A 24781-nucleotide genomic window follows, 5' to 3' on the forward strand; every position below is an offset into this window, starting at 1 on the left:
TGGTAGTCGACAGTTAGTAATCACTTTACAAATGAATTCAGTTATATGCTAGGTGTAACACACAACTATGCAATACAGATTTCAGAAGAATAGGAATGTCTTCTGGACTATTTGCTTGGGTAGCTTCCTCTTCAGGAAGAAACTCTTAGAAATAATTTTTATGTGTGTCTTCATACTTTTTTGGTAAATGGTGTTAGTGCCCATTGTGTAACAGTGGGAGGGGAGGAGGCCATTTCTCCTCATAGTCTGAACCTTCCTTGCTTTTGCTTACAAGGCTACAAGAGGAATCCTGATCCATTCTGGACATCCAAGGAAACTTCTGCATGAGGCAGTGAGGAGTCGGGGAAGGTGGTAGCTCCAATCAGGGCAGCTGGCTCCTAGGGCTCACATAGCTTTCCTTACATTATCAATAGTACCCCAAGTTCTCTTCTGTATTTTTAGAGATCCACAGCCTACTGCTGCTCAACATGCCACTGGGTTCAGCTTAAATTCACTGCCTTTTCCACCCTCCTCTTTATGAAGGTGTGCAAAATGTAATCAACAGGACTTCACAACTTGGTGCAGTCCTGGCTTCTGTATCCGGACTCTTTGTTCCAGGTTTTCTCCCAGTCAGGAAGCTGATGCCTTGTTCTTGCTCATGTAACTGCTTTGGCATGAGCACAGAAGAGCTTTGGATATTTAAAAAGCCATGTGTCGTTATTACTGGAACCTGGGTGGTGGGAACAGTGCAGAACAATCTCTGGGAAGAAACCACAGCTTTTGCTGTTGTTACTGTGGTAGTTCTAGAATCCAGAGAAGTAGAGGTGGTATTAGTATTGGTATTAGTCAGGCTCTTTTGCATTGAATCTGACTTGAGCTTAGGCCCACTTGAGCTATGGGGTGTGAATATGAGATCAGGCTGCCTTGACACTGGTGTGAATTAGATCTGGCTGGGACTACAGCCAGGCTTGGCAGCTTTCTCTGTCCCTTTAGCAGTTCTTTGCTTTGGGTCTGGGCTTTGGATTCTAATTTTTCCAGTTGTCTTTAGCTGCATTGTTCTACTTCCCACTTTTCTCTGACATATTACTGAATTCGGGCATGATCCCTATAGCAGTAATCTAGAGCAAGCATTTTCCTAACTTCCCTCAAAGATTCTGTTCTTCTGAAGTAGGTTTCATGTGTCTCTACTTCTGAGATGGTTAGGTGGCATCTTTTTTCCTTAGGCGAATATCTCTTTCTGATGAGCATGGCATCCCAGGTGCCTTTCTAATTGCAGCCAGCTCCTTCCAAAGCCCAACAGCCCAAATCCATCTGTTTGGTTCTGGACCCTCATTCTCTGTGCATTTGCACAGCACAGATGAATGTTTTGGCCAGAGCTCAATGCAATGATGATCTTTCCAACCTGATAATAAGCAAGGCAATCTATGGCGAGTCACTAACAAAGTATCCGAATGAAGTCTCCTGCTAATGATAGCAGCTACCGTGGCTATTTCAGGTAGTATGTTTCTAAGTCATCCATAAGACACCAGTCTTACTGCTTTTACCCAGGTCTTCCAGATCTGCAATATTCAAACTTATCATACTTATGAGTCCATCCTACACTTTATGACAGTGAGAAGTCAGGCTTAGGAGTAGAACACAGTGAATCTTTAGGCCTATTCAAGGCCTGTTTCCCCAATCTTCTTGAAGACATGATGCCCTCTCTTCCAAAGGTTTTTGTAGCAGTCCTTGATCGTATAAGTAAGTACATGATTTTTAGAGTTATGTAATTGCCTTGAGTCTTGTTATGTCTGTAACGTAAGGGTAATAGTGTGTTATTCTGTTTATGTTACCAGGAGTAGGTAAGATGTATTATGAAAATACTTTTATTAATAACATAAGATCCTGGTCTCAGGTACAGATAATATTCAGAAATATCTTGAGGGATACTTTTAGTGACTTTCAGGTTTAAAATTGAGGGCAGATCATCAATTTACCACTTTCAGCTTGTGTTTTGTTATTGCCTGTGCTCCTCAGCCCCCTCCTCCCGTCACTCTAATGGGGAAAGATTCTTGAGGTTTCTATTTTAGAGCAGCATTACATTTGTTATCAGGTTGACAGCTATCAAACAATCCACAATGAGTTGCCACACCTGGACTTTATAGTATTTTAAATTGCTACATAAAGTATCAAGACTGACCAACACGTGTGAGCACTGACAGGCTTTAGCTATCAGAGAACAGCATAGGACGTTGCCATGAAATGCATAGTTTTAAAATTTTTACTAGTTGACAGTCTAGTCCATGCGGCCAGAATCTAAGATAGAGCAATGTCACAAATGGTTCTCTTTGTCTTAGAGTGGCACAAATGGGTATTGAGTGCTTTACACCTGGTCTCCAAGAACAGTCACATGCTGCTGCAAGGCTGGAGAGACCATCCAGGACTTGGGACACTAAGTCAAGTCACCCTTGAGAAGTCTTATTCTCCATAGCCTTATTTTGCTCTGAGAGCAGATGAGAGGGAGGGTGGTGTAGATCTGGGGCTGTGCCCCTGTCTTCATAAAAGAGAACTATAGAAGAGGGGTGGGAAGGCAGCAAAGAGGAAGAACAGGGGACAAGTCAGAAGAAATGAGTGTGACCTACTATCTATTATGTCTTCCCAAAGGAAAGAGGAGAAGAGAATGTTGAAGTCTTCTAAAACTGGCCAACCTACCTCAGTCAGCATAAACTGTCTTTCATTAAAATACATGACAAAAAGTCTTCGCCAGTTCTTGAGTTAAAAGCTGGATTTATCCATTTTATTAGATAGTGATGTGTATTTGTTTATAGGATACAAAATGAAGTCCTGTATATACAATGTGGAGTAATTGAATTAAGCTAGTTAATATACCCATTACCCCAATACTTACTGTGCATTCCTCATGTTGAACTGCAGCAGCTTCTCCCAACTCTATAACCTCAGGGAACTAATGGTCCTCCTGTGCTCTCAGGTGATATGGAGTGCACATGTAAAAGTCACATTTGTCTTTCTTTGTGCATCTCATTGCACCTAATGATCTCTCCACTCATCCATGTTGCCACATATAACATAATCACCCTCATCTTTAGGACTGAATAGTACCCTTTCCTTTATGTAACAATATGTTTTTTTTATTGGCATTTATATTGATTTCACATCTTGGCTATTGTGAACTATGCTGCATTAATACAGAAGTGCAGATACATCTTTTAAACATTGCTTTCAGATCTTAAAAGTTACTTTAAATCAGGTCAAGCTGCTGTCTTTAGTGTTTTCTACTACCCTTCATGATGCTGGACAAAGCAAATATCAGGAGTATTAGTAGTAACAGCACAAGTGCTTGTTCCCAATATTCAAACACCTGTTTTACAGCCAATATGATCTATAATAATTATAATATATGCAACATCTCCATTTGCAGGTGAAAGTCTTGAAACTCAGATGTAAAATTAACAGACAAACATAATTAGCGGAGGGACCAAATGTTGAATGTTTACTTTACAACAATATGCTAGTTCAGTTACAGAGAAATTAGCTTCCTCTGCTGTAATCTATTTCCTAGTTCTCAGTGAATTCTGGGTCTCTTACTCCATACAGTAATATGATGTTGATATGATGGACTTTGGTGGCCATTATCTAAGCAGGACCACACCAAACAAGGGGGTCAGTCAAATGCTTTATCAGATTTTCAAGTGGATATTTCTAGGAAGCATGTCTCACGTGTGCTTGTAGAAGAAGGCTGCTGTGTCAGGTAATGTCATAGCTGAATAACATGTTGAAAGAGCAGTCAATGTTCAGTAATCATTTAAACATACAGTTCTGCGTTTCTACCAAGAGCCCCAAAACATTTACAATGAGCAAAGTCTATTTTCTCCTTACTAAGGAAGATTTTGCTAGAGAAATTTCTCTTTGTTTGCTTGGTTCTAGGAGAGATGCTAGATTTAGGAGCAGATTTAGGATTGATGGCTTTTGGTAAGTTGATTCCCAAAGGGAATATGAGTCATTACTACCCCCCCCCCACAGCACCATTTTCTACAATGTAGACATTGGAAACCATCACTCAGAAGTCTTCAGAACCATGCATTTCCTTGTCAAGCCAGAGTGGCATAAGCCAGTTCCTATCTTGTTTATGCCTGAAGTCAGGCAAAAGTGATTTAAAAGAAAGCATGTATATTAGCAAAGCCAAGCTGTCTATTTTGTAACTGAAGTGAGAAGAGCTATGGCGAATGTATTATGTAGAAAAGGTATACAGAATGTGTCATTATTCTGCTCTAATTCTAGAAAGTTATCCTCTAGATTTCAGAACAGCTTTTCAAAATTTCATCACTAGAGTAAATTTGTGAATTGAAAAAAAGACAAAAGGCAACCCAAAAGGGTTTCATCATTTATATCTCTCTCTGCATAGAATACAAAGGGTCCAACAAATCAATGTGTTGGAATTTGCCAATGTAAGTAATGGATGCTGTGAGCCTCCATGTTTTCACTAGGATAAGCAGCCAGATGGCTCCAGTAAGGTTTCCTGAATCACAGGTGCCAAGTCTCTACGGGCAGTTACATTTTTGTGCCTGCTGGAGCCAGGTTCTTGGCTGGTATCTGCCAGACTCCATTCCACTGTCCTCTTAATGGGGAGGCTCAGCATTCATGGAGGCTTTGTATACAAAGAGGAATCTCTAGGATTAGTTCCCAACAAGTACCACACTGACAAGTGGAGGCAGCTGAGGGAGAGAGACTGGAAGTTACTTACTAGCTTCAAAGGACTGGGTACACCTGCTAGTCTTTCTCTCAAGAGCAAACCATGAGATCCAAGAGAAAATTTTTCCAGCTCTGTTCTGCTTACCAGCTAAAGGACTGAATGCTGTTTTGCTTTTACTTTGTATTCTCACCTCCAGCAGTTCTCACTGAACATATCTTAGTGTGCCCTTGTTTACACTTAGATGTCTTTTCGTATAGGTAGGCCTATAGGAATATTGGCCCTTAAACAGGTCTATATGTTGTCAAAAGAAATAGGAGGTGAGACTTGGTCAGTATGCTGATGGATATCTCTAAATGCTTCCCTCCTGACAGAAAAAAACTTTGGAATAATCTCAACTGGTTCATTTTGCTTTTTCATTTTTTCTCAGTGCAATAAAAACTTGCAAAGAAGTTCAATTATGGAAAACAATTAAAAATTTAGATTGCCAGAGAGAAGACATCAGATTTGCTTCAAACAGGTGCTGGCACAGAGGGCCTGCTAACAAATGCTGGCTTTATTTACAGCTTTTAAACAGACTGACAAATTTACAAAAATGTTTCTGGAGTTTATAATGTGCCCAATGCCCAAACTTGGCCATAAATTTATATTCATTTGTAAATGGCTTGATTTAAAGACTGACCTCTCTGGTCACCAGTATAGTCTTATAAAATGACCATTTGCCTGCCCAGTCTTGCACACAATGTGAATAGATTATCTAATGGCTATGTTTGATGGAATATGCTAAATGTATTACCTTGATAATATAATGATTATTTTTATTATTAAGGGGAAAATCCTCTTAAATCTGAAGTGTGATTTGCATCATGGTCATGTATTTCCAACATCACTATCTTACTTTAAAGGAGTAGGACAGTGCCCTATTTTTACTAGCTTTGGAGCACGGTGCACAACCGAGACTAGCAAACCAAGTGACCCGAGGTCCTAAGAGCAGATGGTCCTGTTCTAGGAGGAAGCCAGTCATGCCTTCCAGTTGATGAAACACACCTAGAAAAACTTGACTGAATGTTCAGCTTGGATCATTATCTTTGATTTGGAACGGATACACCAAGGGTTAAAGTTCTAGTAAAATTAGATATTGGAAGGCACTGGAAAGTGAAGACCAAAACTACCATTTCAAATGGGTTTGTATTAAAGTACACAAGCTTATCCATGTCCCAGTGTCATATTACTGCAGGGGTAAAAAACAGAAAATTGAGAGCCAGTCTGTGTTCATCAAGGAAAATATCCTAGACACAATGTCTGGAATATTGCTTTGTGCACTTGTCTACAAACTCCGAAACCAGACTATTGGGTAGATACTACAAAGCCCTTACTAACATCCTATCCTCTATGCTTTACAAAACTGTGTGTGCTACTTCCCTCTGTGTGCTTATGTGGCAAACAGTTAACAACAGTCCTGATGTTGTGTCTTCAGATGAATGTTCATTGTAAAAATCTGTCTTCTGGATATAATCCATGTTTTGTGTATTGGATCCGCAGGATGAATCATCCATTTCTGTTTGGGGAGAATGATTGAATGCAATTTTCACAAAACCTTGTTCATTCTTTGTTGGTATTTGTGCCATTTAAGGGCTCAGGGTCCTGGGAGGAGGTGAATGCCATTGTAACATGTCACTGTTCTCCTTTAACCCACTTGTGTGATTTGCCTTAGTATTTTTTCTTCCTAATTAATGCTTCCATCTTCATCCTTGCTATGGCTGCTCATGTGTCTTCCACTTCCTGTCTTCTGCTTCTGGCACTAAAAGCCCGCAGCCCGCTTGAGAACTCAGTGCCCTGCCTAGCAAACCGCACCTTGGATGATGACCCCCGAGTGCGGCGCACTCCCAGCGTGGGATGGCTCAGTAAGTCAATGGGTGGGGAAAGGGCAAAGATGGTGGTGGTGGGGAGAGGGAGGGCAGGACGACTGGGTTACCTAGTGGAGTGAAGACCATCACTGAGAAGTGCTCTCGAGAGCAGTGTGTAAGGATTGCTAAACCTGGGATGACTGGTTGCTCCTATCACAGAATTTTCTCTGTGGCTTGCTGACCTGGGTCCAGTACCTTGTGAGGTAGTAAGAACTGTGCAAGGGTAAAGGTCAGGAATGGCATAGAAGCCTCTATCTAGGGGTCAAAGTTTCCTCATACCAATGATGGTTTCTCTCCAAGGATGTAAGGATGCTAACTTGAGATTCGGTCCCTCCGTGGTAGTTAGGAAGAACTTACTAAGTTGAGGACTTAACCCTACAAATGCTCAGCATATGCCTGATATGGATGATGACCTAGAGCTTGAGGGAGAACCGTTTCCCTTGTCAAATATGGAGCTTTGCTGAAACCAAAGCAGAAATCTGTTTGTACAGACAATCACATGGATATTTTTTTGCCTCCCAAATTTCTAAATTGATCATGTAGACTTTTTCCAGATGTCAAGAATCTCATGTATGGTGACATTGTTAGGTCTCTGCCTTTTCCTATTTTAGCATTAGAAAATTTCACTTTACTGTGAGTATGTCTTTTTCAGCTGACTTAGTGGGAAAAGGTTTAGTTCATCCTAAAATAGTGTTTGTTGAGCTATATTCTTTCAGGACTTCTCTTGCTATAAATTTTATGTTTTAAGAAACTATTAATAATCTCTGTGCTTCATAGAGATATAAATAAATGTCTTCCATATCACTGCACACCAGGCACTGTTGGGCTCTTGTGCATTCAGAGATGAATCACGTGGATCTTTGCCCTCAAGGGGTTTCCTTTCTAATGTGGGAGGCAGAGCTCAGGTTATTATTATTTGTATAAGATGATAGACTGCTAAAAAAAATGCACGCATACCTACCTGATGCTCACCCATAAAACCAAGTAAGACTTCGGAAGTGGCTTGGCCTGACGGTGCTCATAGCAGAAGAAGGTTCTTTGAAGAGGGAGAGACTTGATTTTGGAGGGAAGAACTGAGGGAGGATGAGCCTAATTTTGAAGTATTAACTTGGCAATCTTTTTTTTTTTTTTGCTGGAAAGTAAGTCTAACCATGAACATTATTTTATTACTCTTCATGATCTCTGGGCTCAGTAAATTTTGGGATACCATTTAGCTTGCTTAGCAACCTGTGTGGCAGCTAGTTCCATAATCTACACTTCCCAGATGAAAAAGGCAAGACTAGAGAGTTTAGTAACTTCCCAGAAACACACAGCTCATGTGTATATAGGGCAGGATTTGGTTGTTTCTATTGCTATATGGTGGGTGTAGGGGGTGTATTATTTATGAGTAGGAGTTTACAAAACCAGGTTGCTAGAAAGATCTATTTGTTGTTCAGTACAGTTCTAGCACCTACATGGTTTCCTTTGCAAGAATCATATATTTCTGTCTTATAAATCCATGTATTTCCTAGTGATGTTTCCTGGGAAGCAGTTCTGGCTTTTGAGTTTAGAATCGGACTGAATAAGGTTTGGATCTTTGATCTACCACTGATGGTTTTGTGACATTGGGAAAGCTACTTCTGTATTGTCAACTGGGTTTCTCATGTATAAAACTGTGTCAATCTTGACAACATTGGATCTTTTTGAGAATTAAGAAGTGTCTGTAGCACAGTGCCCGGTACTCAGTCATCCAGGTGCTAGTAGTATTATTTCTTGAGCAGTTCTATTTTTGTGCTTGAAAAGCTTATCTATATTCTGTATCAGATACCCAAACAAAAAAGCATCAAGGGAATTGGTAACAGTGGTAAAATTGCTGTTGATAAGTTTGTTGATGGCTGCCATATGAAATCAAGCCTAAGATGAGACCCATGATAATTTAAGAAGACTTCTCTCAGTAAGGAGTGAATTCTTTTTACTGTCTATTTATATTCTCTCCTATATGTTCTCTTCCTAAACTCCTGTCTTTGATGTACAGCCTCAGTCACCTTTTGCGGGGCTCCTATTATTTACCATGTCAGTCCAATCAATTAAATACCTAATGAGCAGCCCAAGTTATGTAAATTAGGATTAAATACTGTTGGCTCCACCTTTCTACCCAGCTTCATTTTTGTCTACTGTTAATGTGATGTGAACCTCTCTCCTAATCAGCTCATCCTTTGCGTTTTGGTCTCTAAGATGGTAAACTCTTTAGCTGAACTCCCCACCTGCCTACCATAGACTTTTAAAGTAAACTTAATCGAAAGCAGGTAGGATATGCATGAAATTCCATCTCCTTTATGAAATAGCTCCTATAATCACAGATCTTTTAAGTATTAGAATACTACAGCATCTATTGATTGGGCCTCACAATGGCAGATTTACCGTGGATTGTTTTGTGTTGCTCTCTGCTTGTCTTGTCTATACTTTCTCCTCTCAACTCCATTATACCCAGGACTGCAGCCCGAGCTTGTATATCCCCAGTGCATTACAAGTACTTAGTGCAACAATGCTGTTTGCCTCTGGACAAGATTCATGTTGCACATGCTCTGAAATGATTTTTGAGCCTTCATCATTTCATTAAAGGCAACCAGCAGCTCAATTTTCACTAGTAGCCACCTTGGTGACAGTAATCCATTAACTATAAGTGGATATTGTGTACCCAAGAGAGTTATTTCCCCAGATTTTTGCATATCCTGATCTGATGAGTTGATTATAATTTATCCTGATAATTAACACAGTCTGCTTTTTTTTTTTTAAAGACCTGCCAAAAATATCAGCTAATAATCAGGATTATAATAGGATTCTATCAAGTGAATCTTTCAGTATTCTTAGCAAGGTATTTTGAGGCCCTGTAACTTGAAGTAACTACCTTTCAAGAACTGCTTTGATAGGTGTTTTGGGAAGTAAGCTCTCATCATTTCAGAGCATTCCTTATCTTAGTTGTCACCCGAGGCAGATGTAAGCTTAGAGCTCTTATCCATTTCAAATGCTGCCAAGGTATTGAATTAGAAGTTGGAACAAAACCAAAAACGATTTCCTCTCACAGATCTCTCAGGCAGTTCTGAAACAGCCTGGGCCACTGAGAACAAAAGAAAAGCTTTCACCTCCATGTTTCAGGACAGGTTAATACCAGCCTAAACGCTTTGCCATTATCAGAGTGTGAGCGCATCGCCTATCTTGGTAGATCCAGAATGACTCTTCACTAGGAACGCTTATCTGTGAATTCAGTTTGACGTCTAACAGCCAGCATCAGTTGAGCCCTTATAAAACACTTGTGTCCCTTTGCTGTTAGTGGCATGAGACCAGCCACTTCAGAGTCTCTGTTCAGAGTGCTTAGGAAGATGAGGACATTTGGAACTTTTCTGTGTTCTTCTTCACCTCCCTCTAGTGTGTCCTCTGCATTGTGTCAGTCTGTCTGTCTCATCTATGCATCCACTGTACAAGACTGTGTCTAGCACAGTGTTCTGCATCGCTCACCCAGTGTCTGCTTCAATTCTGTTCCTCTCCTGGCTCAGGTAGCACTGCTCTTGGAAGGTTGAAAACTGAGTGACTTCACTCAAGAATTTTGGTCTATCCTACAATGTGACCACATAGTAAACCCTTGATCTATCCTACAATCTGACCACATAGTTAGCCCAACAATTTAAAGAACTAAACTATGAGGCTTCTATTTCTTATTTTTTTCAGATTCCCTTTCAAGCATATCTGGAAGTAAATAATTAAATTTTGGAGATTGGATTAACTGAAATATGTCTTCTGACTCTTATGTCCTCTGGACAGGGTTAGAACTTCTTCAGGAAAGCAGTAGATCCAGAGAGCTTGCTTCAGCAGGTTCAAGTCCAAAGTTGCTTCCTGAGCTCTGACTCTCAGTTCAGTGTGCACATGGAGGGAGGATGAAGGGACCCCAGAAGGGATTAGAGAGGCCATGGTAAATGCTGCCAGGTCAGTGGAGGGCAGACCTGTTTGTCTACAGTGCGTGAGATCGTAGCACATGGGACACACTTTAAAATGCTTATAGGAGACACCACAGTTATTAGAAGCAAGCGTACAGAGAATTAGGAAAATAAATTGAAAGTCTGGGATAGGATGGGAGAAAACAATCACAGAATTTGACATTGGTAATTAACAAAGAAGATATGAAATTTTAACACTGAAGCATTAAGGTAAAATAATTGAGCCCATTTGTGGAAGCTTATGGAAAATATTTTAGCATGAAGGTAGCAGGGACAGAACTGTGGGTTAGGGCAATGAGTGTGTGGCCGTCTTTGGCCTTTCAACAGGAGAGGGTCGGGCATCTATTGTTGTAGACTGGAGATGAAGGGAATTAAGGATCAGGCTAGACTGTAACTGCAGAAGTGGGAAGGAAGGGGTAATGCAGGCTGATGTCATGGTGGACCAACTTACAGTGTCAGGAAAGGAAAGTGAAGGAGTCTAGGGTGGATCAAGTGTTGAACTTTAGCCAGGATGATGAGAAAATATTCCTGGAAAATGGCTTTGGACTTATAGCAACATGACAGCAGAGATTTCTCCTTCTATCAGGCATGTCGTGGCCATCTTTGAAGATTTACTTCACTAGGGGCTGACATTATTAATTTGTGCTATGCTATCACATTCTTAGTTGAACTCTGTTAGGCTTTTTTTGGGCTGGAGAATAACAACCACATTAGAGCTGTTTATTGCTCCACACTATTACCATGAGTCTAAACACTCCACTTTTCACCCCTTTGGTCTTTTCTTCACCAGGGTCAACATACTAGCTTGTTGTTGAATAGGAATATTATTTGGGTCACTTACTGTGCTGTTTCACCTAAGTTTTTGTCTTTTAAAAGCCAAGAGAAGACTCAAGTGTAAAACTTCTCTCACTATAATTGTTCCTAAGCATAGTTTTCAGAAGACTACAGGGAATAAAGTCTTCCAGCAGCCTGACATCTGTCTTCAGGTTCTTTAGTCAAAGGAAGACATTAGAAAATGTAAGTGGTATGCAGCAACAAGTCACAGAGTTCTAAAAATACAGATAGTTTGAGCTACTTTTCTCCACAGGAATTAGTTGCTGTTTATCCCGAGTTTCTAAACTCAATCTCCTGAGTTATTTGATTGATACTTCATATTGTATTCACAATGGATGGAAATATATACTGATTCTAAACAGTTTACAGAAGGATGATAGAGAAAGAAAAGCCTAGGAATTCTGCTTTGTTTCAGAATACTGGAGACTTGGATGAGACTTCAAGAGGAATAGATCTGGGAGAAATCTGACAGCTTGCCGAAATTATAAAATAGTTTTGTTTTTGTTACTTTTTTTCCCTAAAAGAGGAATTTGGAATTGTGAAGATTGAAACTGGTGCTTGACAAAAATGATGATATGTTTATGAGCAAACTCTTTCTTTCACCATGAAATCTGTCCCGTTTCCTGATTTCCCTATTCCTTATACCACTTATGTTTTTCTCTGACCTGGGACCATGGAACACCCTTTGTGAGCCCCCAAATCTCTTTCTTGATGCCTTTGTCGTAAATAATCTCTCTGCTTGGAATCCCCTCCTTTCTCCTGAAATTTTTTTTTCTTAAACCCCACTTTTCCATTAGGGTCTTGAAATCTTCTCCACTTAAAATATTCTTTACAGACCTTGAATTCTAGAAGTATTTTATCAAGATTTCTTACCAACATTGAGTTTAGTATATTTTTTGGTATTGAGCCATACATTTCTTTAAAAGAAAGAGATTTATTTATTTTTATTGTAAATAACATGTGTAGGGCTGTGTGCATACATGTGTAGGTTCTGTGAAGCCAGAAGAGGGCATTGGGTCCTGGTTCTGGAGTTACAGGCAGTGTAATTCATCTTATGTGGATGCTAGGGCCCAAACTCAGGCACTGTGCAAGAGCAGATGTGCTCTTACCTGCTGAACGTCTTCAACAAGTACAGGGACTCATGTCTACTATGGGGGGTCAACAGTCAACCCATGGTGACTGTTTGTCTTGCAAATGAAGTTTTACTGGAACAAGCCCATACTCATTAGTTTCTATGCATTTCCTATGGTTGCTTTCATGCCAGGATGTCAGAGTTAGGTAGCTGCAACAGAAATCACAAGGCCCACAAAACTTGAAATAGTTATTTTCAGCCAGTGAAGTTTTTACTGACCCTTGTGTTGAAGTCTTGGTTCTCAAAGTACGGTTTCAGGAGCCCTAGGTATCTCCAATACCCACTCACAGAGCTTGAAAAGGGCTACTGTTCTCTTCATGTGGTTAAACCAGAACAGTGTTTCTTAGCAGATAGAACACAGAAGCAAATGCAAGAACCTAACTGCACTCCATAAAGACAGAAGTTCATAAAGATTTGAGTGCTATTTTGCTGTTTTAGGAAAGTCATTTTCCATGAAAGAGGTTATTTACATAAAATATTTATTCTTTTGCAGTGAATGAATTATTATCTTTTTATTATTTGATTACTGATTTGCTATATGTTAGTAGTTAGGGCTCAGGTAAATAAGTACCCATAAGTTTTTGTCTCTCTTCCTTTCTTTTATTTTGTATATGTGTGTATATGTGCATGTGCGTGTGCGTGTGCGTGTGCGTGTGCGTGTGCGTGTGCGTGTGCGTGTGTGTGTGTGTGTGTGTGTGTGTGTGTGTGTGTGTTTAGACCAGAGGTTGTTTCGTGTTGTCTTTCTCTATTGTTCTCCACTTTAGTTTTTCAGACAGGGTCACTCATGAGCTCGGAGCTCACTGATTGGCTAGGCAGGTTGGCCAGTGAATTCCAGGATGTGCCTGTCTCCACCTCACCATTGCAGCTCAGGGGTTACAGACATATGCCACAACATCTGGACACCTGGATTGTACACAGGTGCTGGGATCCAAACATCGGTTCTCATGTGTGGACATGAGATGCACAAATTGCCTTTTGTTGTAGCCAGCAGTGACACATGCCACAAAAATGCGTTTATTTGATGTTACGAGCCATTCTCTATACCTAGCTTTAGAGAATGATTATGCTGTCATGTTCTCAGAAGCTATAGACTTAGCTATTCAGTGGATAGGTATTAGGACAGCCACCCAATCACAACAAGAATTGTAGCCTTGCCTTTGCAAGCATCCTTTTTTTGGCATAGCTGAGAGCACTGTGAAGCTGGAGGAAGCCAGTATGCAGAGAGCTCCTGTGTGTTCTCACAATGATGGAGCTATCAGATGAAGCTGCTGTGGAACCAGTGTGACTGTGGCTTTATGGATGACTAGTGAGGTAGACTAGATTAATCTGAAATTGATGGAGAGTCTTCCATGCAGATAAACAATAAAGTACCATTATTAAGCCAAACAATGTCTGGATTTAATTACTGGAGACAATGGAAAACCTAACTACTTGAATTAGTATGTCTGTGCACATGTGAATAAGGTAGGCATTAGGAAAAGCAAATGCAATATTCTAGTTGCCGATATCAATTTCAAAGTTAATAATAAAATTTCTTCTTGGCAGCAAACAGTGGAATTATACTTTGATGAAAATTGCTGGCAGAATCTTCAGAAACAGGGTTTTTCTCCTGGTAGTAATCGGAAAGTCTGTGATGTTTAGTTGTCCTTGGAATTCAGCTCTCCTTACTGCTCCTCCCTTTACTGCATCCTCTAGCTCTGTAGGCCTTTATCCACCCATTTACCAAGTCTTCAAGATCCTGCTGCATGTGGGATGTCTGGTTGTCCGTCATCCTCCAAAATTTTCTGCTTCTTTACTTGGGGACCGTTTCAGTAACCCCTTGTTTCCCCAGCCCTTATCCTCACTTTATAGAACTCAGCCTTCACAATCACCCCAGAATGCATATTCTTGACATTACCCATCATTTACGGAGTGCCCTAGCATTTGTAAGTCCACGTTCACATTTCCCAATCTAGCTAATAGTGGTAAGAATAAGTCCAAATTCTCCAGTCCTTAACTTGGTCTGTGTTCACCTCCATAGTCATCTTTTTTTTTTTAATTTTTCTACCCTTGCATTATAATCTCAAATAATTTAGATTTTAAAGAGCTTTGATTTCATGCTTTTCAGTCTATTACTTATTCTTCTCCAGCTGCCCATACTTGATGTGGCTAGATTTACCCTATCATTAGAGGTCCTGCTTCCTCCAAGAAGATCCACTTCTCGTACCTTCTTTACCTCTCCCTGCCAGCCATCAACGTTCTCCCTCATTCATGCCCTTACACCCATCCCCCACCTCTCCTGATTTATCATTACATCACACTGTTTATGCTTCTTTTGTTGCTGACAAAGCGCCTGAAGAGTCTGAAACACATCCCATTTATCTCTGTATGCCTGGCGCCAAGCATGGTGTCCATAAATGTTGGACTGGACCAGTTTATCCACCTGATTCTTGCATGACTAAGTTACTTGTTAACCATGTACTTTCAACAACACTTCTCCCTTTATTGTTCCTTCTAGGTTGGTTTAGAGAAGATCTTTTTTGATCATCTTTAAAAGTTTGTTCAATCTACAAAGGAGAAGGGAAGTAGATAGTAAGTAGATACTAGATAAGCAGTATATATTTAACTAGAATGCATAGTACCCATTAGCCAAGACCAACCCTTTGGATAGTAGTTCCATTTTTAGTTTTGGTTGTTCTGAAAAAAAATATTATAATGAATGATGACAAATTTCTCAGTCATATGGATCTCCTCGTTGACACGTTATGTTTTTACTCATTTATTTCATGGTGATAGTACTATGAGTACTGTTATTAAACCATGGGTTGTGATTGTTCTATATAGGTTGGAGGATTTTTTTTCTTTTTTAATCATTGAAACAAATTTCTTGCAATGAAAATATAATTACAACGTTCCCCCCCTCCTCCCTCAACCTTCCTCTAGTGTACTACCTGCCTTGTTCTCTCTCAAATTCATGACTTCTTTTGTGTTTAATTGTGGTTAAATACACACACATACATACACGCACATACATATATACATACACGCACACACACACACATACACACATATATATATATGTGTGTGTATATGTGTATACACATACACACACACACACACACACACACACACACACACACACACACAAACACATTCCTAAATATATAATCTAATGTTGGAGTTTTTTTTTTTTTAATCTGGGGACATAACAGGGAGCTTGGTAGACAGATACTTTATAAATATTTGTTGTCTAGATGAACACTTGGTAGATAGATCCTGCATAAATATTTGTTGACTAAATGAACACTTGGTAGATGAGAGAAAAGAATATGTTTCATGACTAGAGAAAGAATGATTTTTATGAATTCATCAGATCATTGTTCATACTATAATGGAAATACCCAACAGCCACAGTGCCTCAGTTAATTCTGCCTTTTTCCCATGGCTATTGTTAATACTAGACAGGAAAATTAGACTCTTTAGCCATAGCTTCCACTGCTTGCTTACCAGACCATTCTGAGAGGACCCAAGATGTCAGGAAGGTAACTATGATGATCCCAGCTACCTTTGTGCAAAGTGGTTTCCACAAAGCTGTGGTGTAGATGAAACCCTGTGGTTTAGAAAAGCTAAGTATTCTTGGTAGTCCTGGGATCTTTGCAAATAAATATTCCATCTCTCTTTCTTTCTGAGCACATATGAGGGCATGCCTTCCTTGCCTGCTTAGAGTTAGGTGTGACCCTGTGATGAGAAAATGTGCATGGAAGTGACTGATGGCCTTCCCAGGGAGCCTTCTAGAGCTGGTTCGTGTCCCTTTGACAAAGTAGCAATGATATAGAGAGGAGATGCATGTACATCAGGGTCCAGGCCCAAGTGACATGTTGAACTGGCACTTCTGCCTATGCTCAACTATTCTCAGTCTGAACAAGGAGCAGGTCATTCTGGTGGTAATCTGATCTGAGTTGTTCCTTCATTATGACCTTTCCTATCTGACAGGGAGTGTTTGTAGTCACCCAGCCAGTGGGAGGACCAGAGCTGAATGTCATGCAGAAGACTCCTGATGGTACTTTTCCTGTCCACTCCTCCATATGCTTGTCATTGTCTCAGTTCTCAGGTCTATCTTCCCTCAGCCATGGGTTGTCCTGGCTGATAAGAAGAGCTGTGTTCACCGATGACTCCCTTTTGCTGTTTCAAGTCAGAAAACGAAATTTTGGTCTTTTTCAATGATAGTCTTCCAAGCATCATTTTTTTTTCTGGGTGCTTCTATTTTATAAGGCCCATTCTTTGTAGTTCCAGGAAACTGTTGGAATATGGGCTACTATGGGCAATGCTGTGGGCTGTGGTGAGCTTTTACTTTAGAAAGTCACAAACTGTGAAATCTTATGCAGGTAGTAACCATGGTTACAAATAAGTGTATAATCTGTGTGAATGTACTGGAAAGAATAACACCAATACAGTTTTTGAGAAAGAACAGGCTACATCCAATTATAATATCCACCTTTTCTTAATTTAAAAATTGATTCTTCCAGCACACATTTACTATGGATTCTTGGTTTAGGGAACTACTGTGAATGTTGAGGTTTAATGCACTTACCCAATATCCAAAGAATATCTTTTAACATTTTTTCTATATTTTAGGAAAGTGCATATAATCTGTAAGAAAAAAACATATGAGATATTGTTTTGTGGTGTTATATTAATATATTCAGTCTACCAATTTCCAAAGGGCAGGCACAGTGCTTATTCTCTAGGGTCTACCAAGTTGACCTATTTGTTCCCAAGAATGATGTTAGTAGTAAACTTACTCTATCCCAAGCAGAGTGAAAGATGCTTGTAGCTATGCAGCCCACACCTGGAGAAGGATGAGAACATAGTAACCATTGATGAGGTGAGCAGGTAACAGGAGGTCTACACTAGCCCATACTTAGCTGGCTCATGAGACTTATCTTATTATAAGTATGTAGACTCTACATTGTAGAGGAAGTCAGACTTTGCTTCACTCCTTTCAAAGAGAGCTTTAGGTCTCCTTGAGTGAGTATTTCACTGAGGAAGATGTTGGCTTTAGACTCCTGATACTCCTGGATTAGATTGAAGGATTATTATTATTTTTTTTTGCAGCCCTTTTATTTTCCAAGAGAATCATGACCAGATATAGCCTTCTGTTTTCTTAAGTTCAGACCATAAAACTGCTTCATAAAAATATGGTCTCTTGAATGAGGGTGCATAAGGCTGTGGTTTAGCCATAATCCAACATGTTGCTCCTTTGGCAGTATGGCGTCTCTTCGCCATTACCTCTCTCTCCTTCTCCCTAGCCTTATCCTCGTCTCGTAGCCCTGCCTATCTGCCTGCTTGGCTATTGGCCAATCAGTGTTTTATTCATCAGCCAATAAGAGAAACATATATACAGAAGGACATTTCCCATCACAGGGCCCTTTGCATGCTTTATTTGGGAGGGCTGGAGACATCAGTGACTAGCTTTCAAGTGCTAGAGAATTATAGAACAAAGCAAAGGCTTCTGTTTATGAGAAGATACACATGCCTTCAAAGAGGACTAATGGAGGTTATGTGCACTTAAGTATACCCTACCTCTTGAGGAGTGTGTGAATGCTTCAGTTGGTACCTTGATACTATATATTCATACTGACCTTGTAGCCCATGCACATTATAGTTTAGCTGGGATATTGTGGCCATAGGCCACCTGTAATAATGAACTCCCCTGTGATAAAAATGGATCACTTCATTAATTGGAAAATTTCCCATCACCAAAAATATATAAGCTGATATTAGGAAGTGGCTGATATCTAGTTAGAGGAGAAAGTCAGCCTGGTGAGAAATGGCAGCTGATGTGTTTGTCCTGGACCATGATTCTACAAGTCACAGATACCATTAGGACACCAGTCTTCCTTGTGGGAGGAAATTTTAAGTAAAATGTGGAACTCATTCACCTTACTCTTGATGTGTTTCTCTTCCTGTCTCCTTTTCTTTGCACTGGTTCAGCAGAAAATGAAGTTTTTAGAAATTACCTTTGTTCGCTGGTTTAAGCAATCTTTAACTAGCAAAACTAGGCCTGGTGAAGCATTCTCAAGGTCTCTGCTGCTTCTGGTTTTTATTTTAGTGTGATGTTTATTGTGTTTCACCATTTGTTCTTTTGCCAACCACTTTATCCTTCTCTGTACTACTTAAGTAGGAAATACAGTCAGCATCAGATACTGAGATGAACCCTACCTTCTCCCTGCAGATGGTATCACCAAGTTCCATTAACGGACTTTCTGTCCCTCAGTCTGGGGATGTGGCTCAGTTTTCAGCATTTGCCTGTCATTCATGAAGCTCTGGGTGCCATTCCCAGAACCACATAAAGCTAAGTGTGCTAGCGACTGCCTGTAATTCTAAGTGTGCTAGTTAATGCCTATAATTCTGTACATGGAACAGCAAGATAAGTTTGAAATTATCTGGCTGCACACAACGAGGCTGTGTAGAGTCTCTCCCCTCCCCTTCTTTGCTTCCTTCTTTCAATTTTCTACTGGGTATTAAATCTAGCCCTTACACATGCGTGGCAGGTATTCTACCCATAAGTATGTTCCCAGACTACCCCCTTTATTTTTTATTTTGAGAAAATGTCCCACCATGTTGTATTAGCTGGCCTTGAATATGCTCTGTAGCCCAGATATGCCTCAAACATGTGATTCTCCTGCCCAAGCCTTGTGAACAACTGGGATTACATACATGTTACCCCATTCTGGGATTTGTGTGGGTTTCTTTAGCAAATAACTCTTGATGACCTTGGCCCTCAGTGAGGCACCTGTCACTTTGATAAAAGCTCTCTGTCACACTGCTCTCTCTGCAGTTACACAGTCAGCCTGATGTGACTTCATGTCTCCTGTGTGAAGATGAAAAGCTTCTTTAGGACTTCAGTGCTCAGTTTCTGATGACTAAGACAGTTTCAACTTCCCACCTCTGGACATGAATTAGAGATAAAACTGCCTTGTTCTATGCACTCATTTCCTAAGACTGGAAAAATCCAAATGATGAATTGATGTGGAACCCCTACCATGGCCATTTTAGTTGACAGTTTTCTCATGAGGTCAGTGGGCAACATGGAAAAAAAAACCATCCTTTGGTTTTGAACACCTGAGCAGACTAATGAGTCATGTGTTTCCTTGCTCATTTCTTACAGCAATCTTATGTAGTCAGGGTCACAGAGTAAAATATCAATATAGTTTTGGAGAGTCGTAGAACTAGATATATAGATGTGACTTAGAAGAAGGACACCTCCAAATAAGCGTAGCAATCACTTCAGGGGGGATGCTGCTTTTTCAGTAGACAACCCTGGTGTTTTCCTGGCATGCTCAAGGCCCTGGCTCAACCTCCAGTAATACATGTATACATGCATACATATACACATGCATACAAGCATTCAGAAACCAGGGAAGAAATGTAGGCTCAGAGAGTGTGCTTGCTACCATTTTATCATTCTGTGCATGTACATGTCTTTATCTCTACAGATACCCAATCACCGTGTCTATAGTGGTTGCAGATATTGGATGATGAGAATGACTTACTTTACACACATGCACAGACTTCTCAGCTGTAAGGGATTTTGCTGACTAATGTTAGAATTCGACTCATTGTAGACTGAGCTTGTGGGAAAATATCCCTAGCTATAATTTTTTAAATTGTGTAAATAGTCTGTCATAGAGGATGCTAAAGTATTTAAAATGTAATTCTATTTTATATGAAGATTTCAGTCTCCATATTTGATTTAATTTGGTGAGAGTTCCTAAAGTTGGCCAGTAGTCAGTGTTCCTAGTGATTCTCATGATACCAGTACATTTAGTAAATACTTACATAAAATATGCTTATGATATACTTTGATTAATGTTTATATCAAAATCTTACCAATTGAAATGCACAGAAAGACCTCTCCATTCTCCTCCTTCTCTTTGTTTTGCTTTTGAGACAGGTTTTAGTGTACAGCCTAGGCTGGCCTTGAACTTGCAGACCTCCTGCCTTGTCCTCCAAAGTGCTGTGTTCCTAGGCACACCATCATGGCGGGCATCAGAAACACTGAGTGAAGAACAAACAACTCTCTTTTATCCTCATACTTCCCAGAATGGTCTTTATAGCAAATGCTTCCAGCTCTGAGTGGCTTTACATTTGTCTTTCAGCTTTTTTATGTCCATTTTCATATTTCCATAAAAATTTCTGTCACAGATATAGTCTGTTCATTTATTCTACAGCAAACATCAAAAACCCCATTATTTGCATGCTTCCTTCTTCCAATTAGGCTCCCAATATTATTTTTAGTTCCTCATAAATAACTCTTCTTGTTTGGAGTAAAAAAATCTCATGTTTCAGTTTCTTTATGTATCAAGACTGACAGAATGTTTCGAGTTTTTGTCAAGGACATTAACATCCATATCCTCCCTCCTCCTTCTCTCTGCTGGTGTTACCAGACTCTGTCATTGCTACTCTACTCTCTCTTGTCAATATTAATCTGATCTATGCTTTTTCCTCTCTCCATTCAATGCTCTGCTTTCTCTGTCACTTGAATCTAATACTGAGAATCCCTAAATAGAATTCACATTATGGCTATATTAATGTAGTTCACTCAAAGGCTTTAATGATCTCTTTAACTACTTTTTTGATAGTTATTTTAAACTGTAGCTTTAAAGTGAATTTTTAAAAACTCAGTTTTCTTCATTATTTGTGTGTGTGTGTGTGTGTGTGTGTGTGTGTGTGTGTGTGTGTGTGTGTGTTCCACAGTGTGCATGTGGAGGTCAGAGGACATCAGCACCTGACTGGTCTAATAAAAAACTGAAGAGCCAATAGTGAGGGAGGAGGAATAGGTGGATCTTCTGGGAAGGGAGAGAAAGGAAGAGGAGGAATTTAGGCTCAGGAAAGAAAGAAAAAGAGATGTCAGGGACACACCAGGGGCTTTCCTTCCACCTTTATGTGTGTGCTGGGAATTAAAAGCAGGTCTCCAGGCTTGGGCAGCAAGTGCCTTTAGCCCCTGAGCCAGCCTACCAGCCTTCAAACTGATTTAAGAACAAAAGAAATCAAAGCAAAACTCTGTTATTACATTGTTGAACTTATATCTCAAAGACACTAATAACCTGCAGGGTGCTTAGCACCTTTGGCAGGCTGACCCCTTCTTGTTGGCTCTCGTGTTACCCCCACCCCCACACTGTAGTTGCCAATTGCTGTTTGGGCCCACTGCACAGTGGATAGTCACTCATTGATTTCCCAGAGTGAGATAGTAACTCCTTTTTCTTTGGTTTATTTCCTAGTTTTGTTAAATTATATTGTCAGGAAATCTAATACTTTCTAGAACATTTTAGTCCAAGATACCCTTTATCATTTTTTCCTGAGTCAATCTATGATTTGGAAGAATATAAAATTCTTTTAACAACTGGACACTATCATTTTCTCCACAAAGCACTTCTGTTTAAGAAAAATCTTCATTCTGATTCTAGATAGCAAAGGTGAGGGTATTCTCTTCATTTTTGGTGCTATGAAGTCTTATGACAATTTATCTTTATGCTTTTTTATTTTTAATCTTTTTTAAGTTGTCCTATGGGCCCTTCAGATCTGAAGATGCATGTAGTTGAAATTTTCTTTGGGCTGCCAACCAGCTCCCAAATAAAGACATGGAGTCTTCTTATTAGTTATGAATGCTCAGCCTTACCTTATGCTTGTCATTAGCTCTTATAACTTAATTTAACCTGTTTCTCTTCATCTACATTTTGCCTCAGGGCTCTCTACTTTTCTTTCAGTCTGTGTGCCCCACTTTCCTGCTTCCTCCATGTCAGTCTGTCTAGCCCCTGGTGTGTCCCTGACATCTCTTTTTCTTTCTTTCCTGAGCCTAAATTCCTCCTCTTCCTTACTCTCCCTTCCCAGAAGTTCTACCTATTCCTCCTCCCTCACTATTGGCTCTTCAGTTTTTTATTAGACCAGTCAGGTGCTGTAGGCAGGCTAGGTAAAACAGCAACACAGCCTTACATAATTAAACAAATGCAACCCGTCTTTATACATTTAAACAAACATTCAGCAACATTTACCCCTTTTTGTCTAAAGAAAAAGAACAGTTTTAGGGTTTTAGTTTTAACATATTAAGACCATGTATAATTCAAACAATTATCAAGTAAGAACTACATTTATAATATCCCACCCATTTGCATCTAGCAAATTCAGAGAAAACACTCTATCATCTATCCTATTTTGGAGAGTATAAAGTTATGTGCCTAATTTACTTTCTATCCTAACTTGTATTACCAACCCAAAATTATCTTTTTAGACATCAAAACATTTCCTTAGATGAACAATTTAAGCTTTTATGTCTCTCAACCTTCTAAACATTACATTTTTTATGTAAGTTGATTTTCTGAATTTGGTAACAAGGAACTAAGTATCTCATCTTCAACTCCATCAGAGCCCTGAGAAGGATATAATATTACCTGAGTAAACAGGAAGTGCAGAGCAAGCAACTTCCAAAACTATAGAAATGACCAAGACAGCTGGCTGCCTGGACAGTCACTCAAGTTCCTCTGCAGTGTTGAGGCAGCCATCTTTGGCCTACAGGCCTAGAATATCTGACAGACTTGCTTTGAGGCAGTAATTTTAAAGGACTGTTCCACTTTGTCTTGGCAAAGTCCAGCAGTCTTTTTCCTTTGTGTCCTGATTGTCCAGTTGGTTTAGTATACTGTTAGTGGTTGAGGCAAGGACATTGAAGAACCTCCATATGGAGTTTGCTTTCATTGTGGCAAAGCTAGCCACTTGGGCAAAAAACTGCCCTTGCCTCAACTTCTGACAATATACTGTACCAATGGGACAATCAGGAAAAAAAACCCTGCTTATCTGAAGGCCTGGCTAAAATAGTCTGTGAGGCTGGAGTATCTCAGCTGGCATCCTTGAAGTTTTCTGAATGCAGATCTCTGAGAAAACTGCAAAAGAGACACTCTGAAAGGCTGGATCACCCATTTTCATTAGTGTCTGGTCTTCTTGCTCAGAAAACACTTTCAAAGGTAACATACATATCTGCATTAACACAAGTATGGACTTTGCGTTGTAAGCAAGCCAGCCAAAGATGATGTTTTTGTGTGTGTTATGTTTGAGCAGATAAAAGACATCTGTCAACTTTATAAGCCTGTTTGGACTGTATAGCCAAACCTCTGTCCATGCCTTATGAAAGGATGGCATGTAATAATAAGTCATGAGGACACTGTAACGAACAAGATGTATTATGTCTCATCCAGTCTCAAAGCTGTTCCCATGTCAAGGGATCAGCATGTCGTCTGTCTTGTAGCTTTTCTAGGTTTCTTTCTTTATGTCTGTAGCCAAGATTTTTTCAGGCAGTCTCCTCCAATCAAATCTAGTCTCCTCATTTTGAAGGAATCCACAGCCTTCCATTTCCTGTGGAAACAAAAGTATAACCTTTCCTTCAATGCAGTATACTTTCTGACTTTCATTTTACAGTTAAGATAGCCCTAAAGTATATAGGTTTAATTCAGCAATTCCTTTTACAATACTGTGTCTCTCAGCAGCAATCAAAAAATTCAAAGCCAACAAAGCATCATACGCACTCCTGTGTATTTCCCATCTGTATGTGGCTTATTCTTTTTATATTACTTTACTCTTTCTTTAAAGACTTTCCTTAATTATTTTTAAACTATTCTTTCCTGTGACTGTCTATAGCCATTTTCTTAAGTACCTATGCCCACTGTAACCTGTTTAAAGTTTGTTTTGTTTCGTTTTGTTTTGGTCTGGACATGTTTTATTGCGTACTTGTATCTTTCTTTGACCATATGAGCTTAACCTTAAACTTCTAAGTGGTAGGTAGGCCCTCCATCATGAGGTTCTGGTGGGTGGCTCTGCCCCTTCCTTAGGTCCATGAGAGCCAAGTGTTAAGCCTGCAGTTCTGGCTGAGAGCTGTGTTTAACTGGGAGCCCAGTTTAACTAAGAGCTGCCTTTAATGGCCCATCTCTAGGAAGTTGGTAGCTATACTGTGACAGACATTTTTACTTAGCTTGCTGTCTCTTCTAAACCTGAATGGTGCTCAAGTGTTCTCTTGCATAGCAGCATCTCTTAAAGGAATTGCATCCATTTTGTTTTCCAGCTTTCTTAGATCCTGTGTGGAAATTTGGGTTCCACATTGGATGCCATTTGTAGTTGGAATTTTCTTTGGGTTACCAACCAGCTCCCAAATAAAAACATGGGGACATATTATTATTGATGCACTCTCATTGGCCTTTGTATATTCTTGATAATGGGCATTCCTTCTTTATCCTTGTTCTGGTGT

At 39.8% G+C, this 24781-nt stretch overlaps 1 protein-coding gene across 4 annotated transcripts in view; it reads left to right on the plus strand.

The window, feature by feature from the left end:
• The window catches only part of LOC100763623 (electrogenic sodium bicarbonate cotransporter 1), a 281927-nt gene that overhangs the window by 108005 nt on the left and 149141 nt on the right, over positions 1-24781 (plus strand). The window contains exon 6 of one of the 4 annotated variants that reach the window (XM_035452942.1): positions 6475-6570. The exons of the other annotated variants lie outside the window; for them this stretch is intronic. Coding sequence (XP_035308833.1) covers positions 6475-6570 — 96 coding nt within the window. The remainder of the gene's footprint in view (positions 1-6474; positions 6571-24781) is intronic. 4 annotated transcript variants of the gene reach the window in all.

The sequence above is a fragment of the Cricetulus griseus genome, assembly GCF_003668045.3.
Source record: "Cricetulus griseus strain 17A/GY chromosome 1 unlocalized genomic scaffold, alternate assembly CriGri-PICRH-1.0 chr1_1, whole genome shotgun sequence".
Taxonomy (NCBI): Eukaryota; Metazoa; Chordata; class Mammalia; order Rodentia; family Cricetidae; genus Cricetulus; species Cricetulus griseus.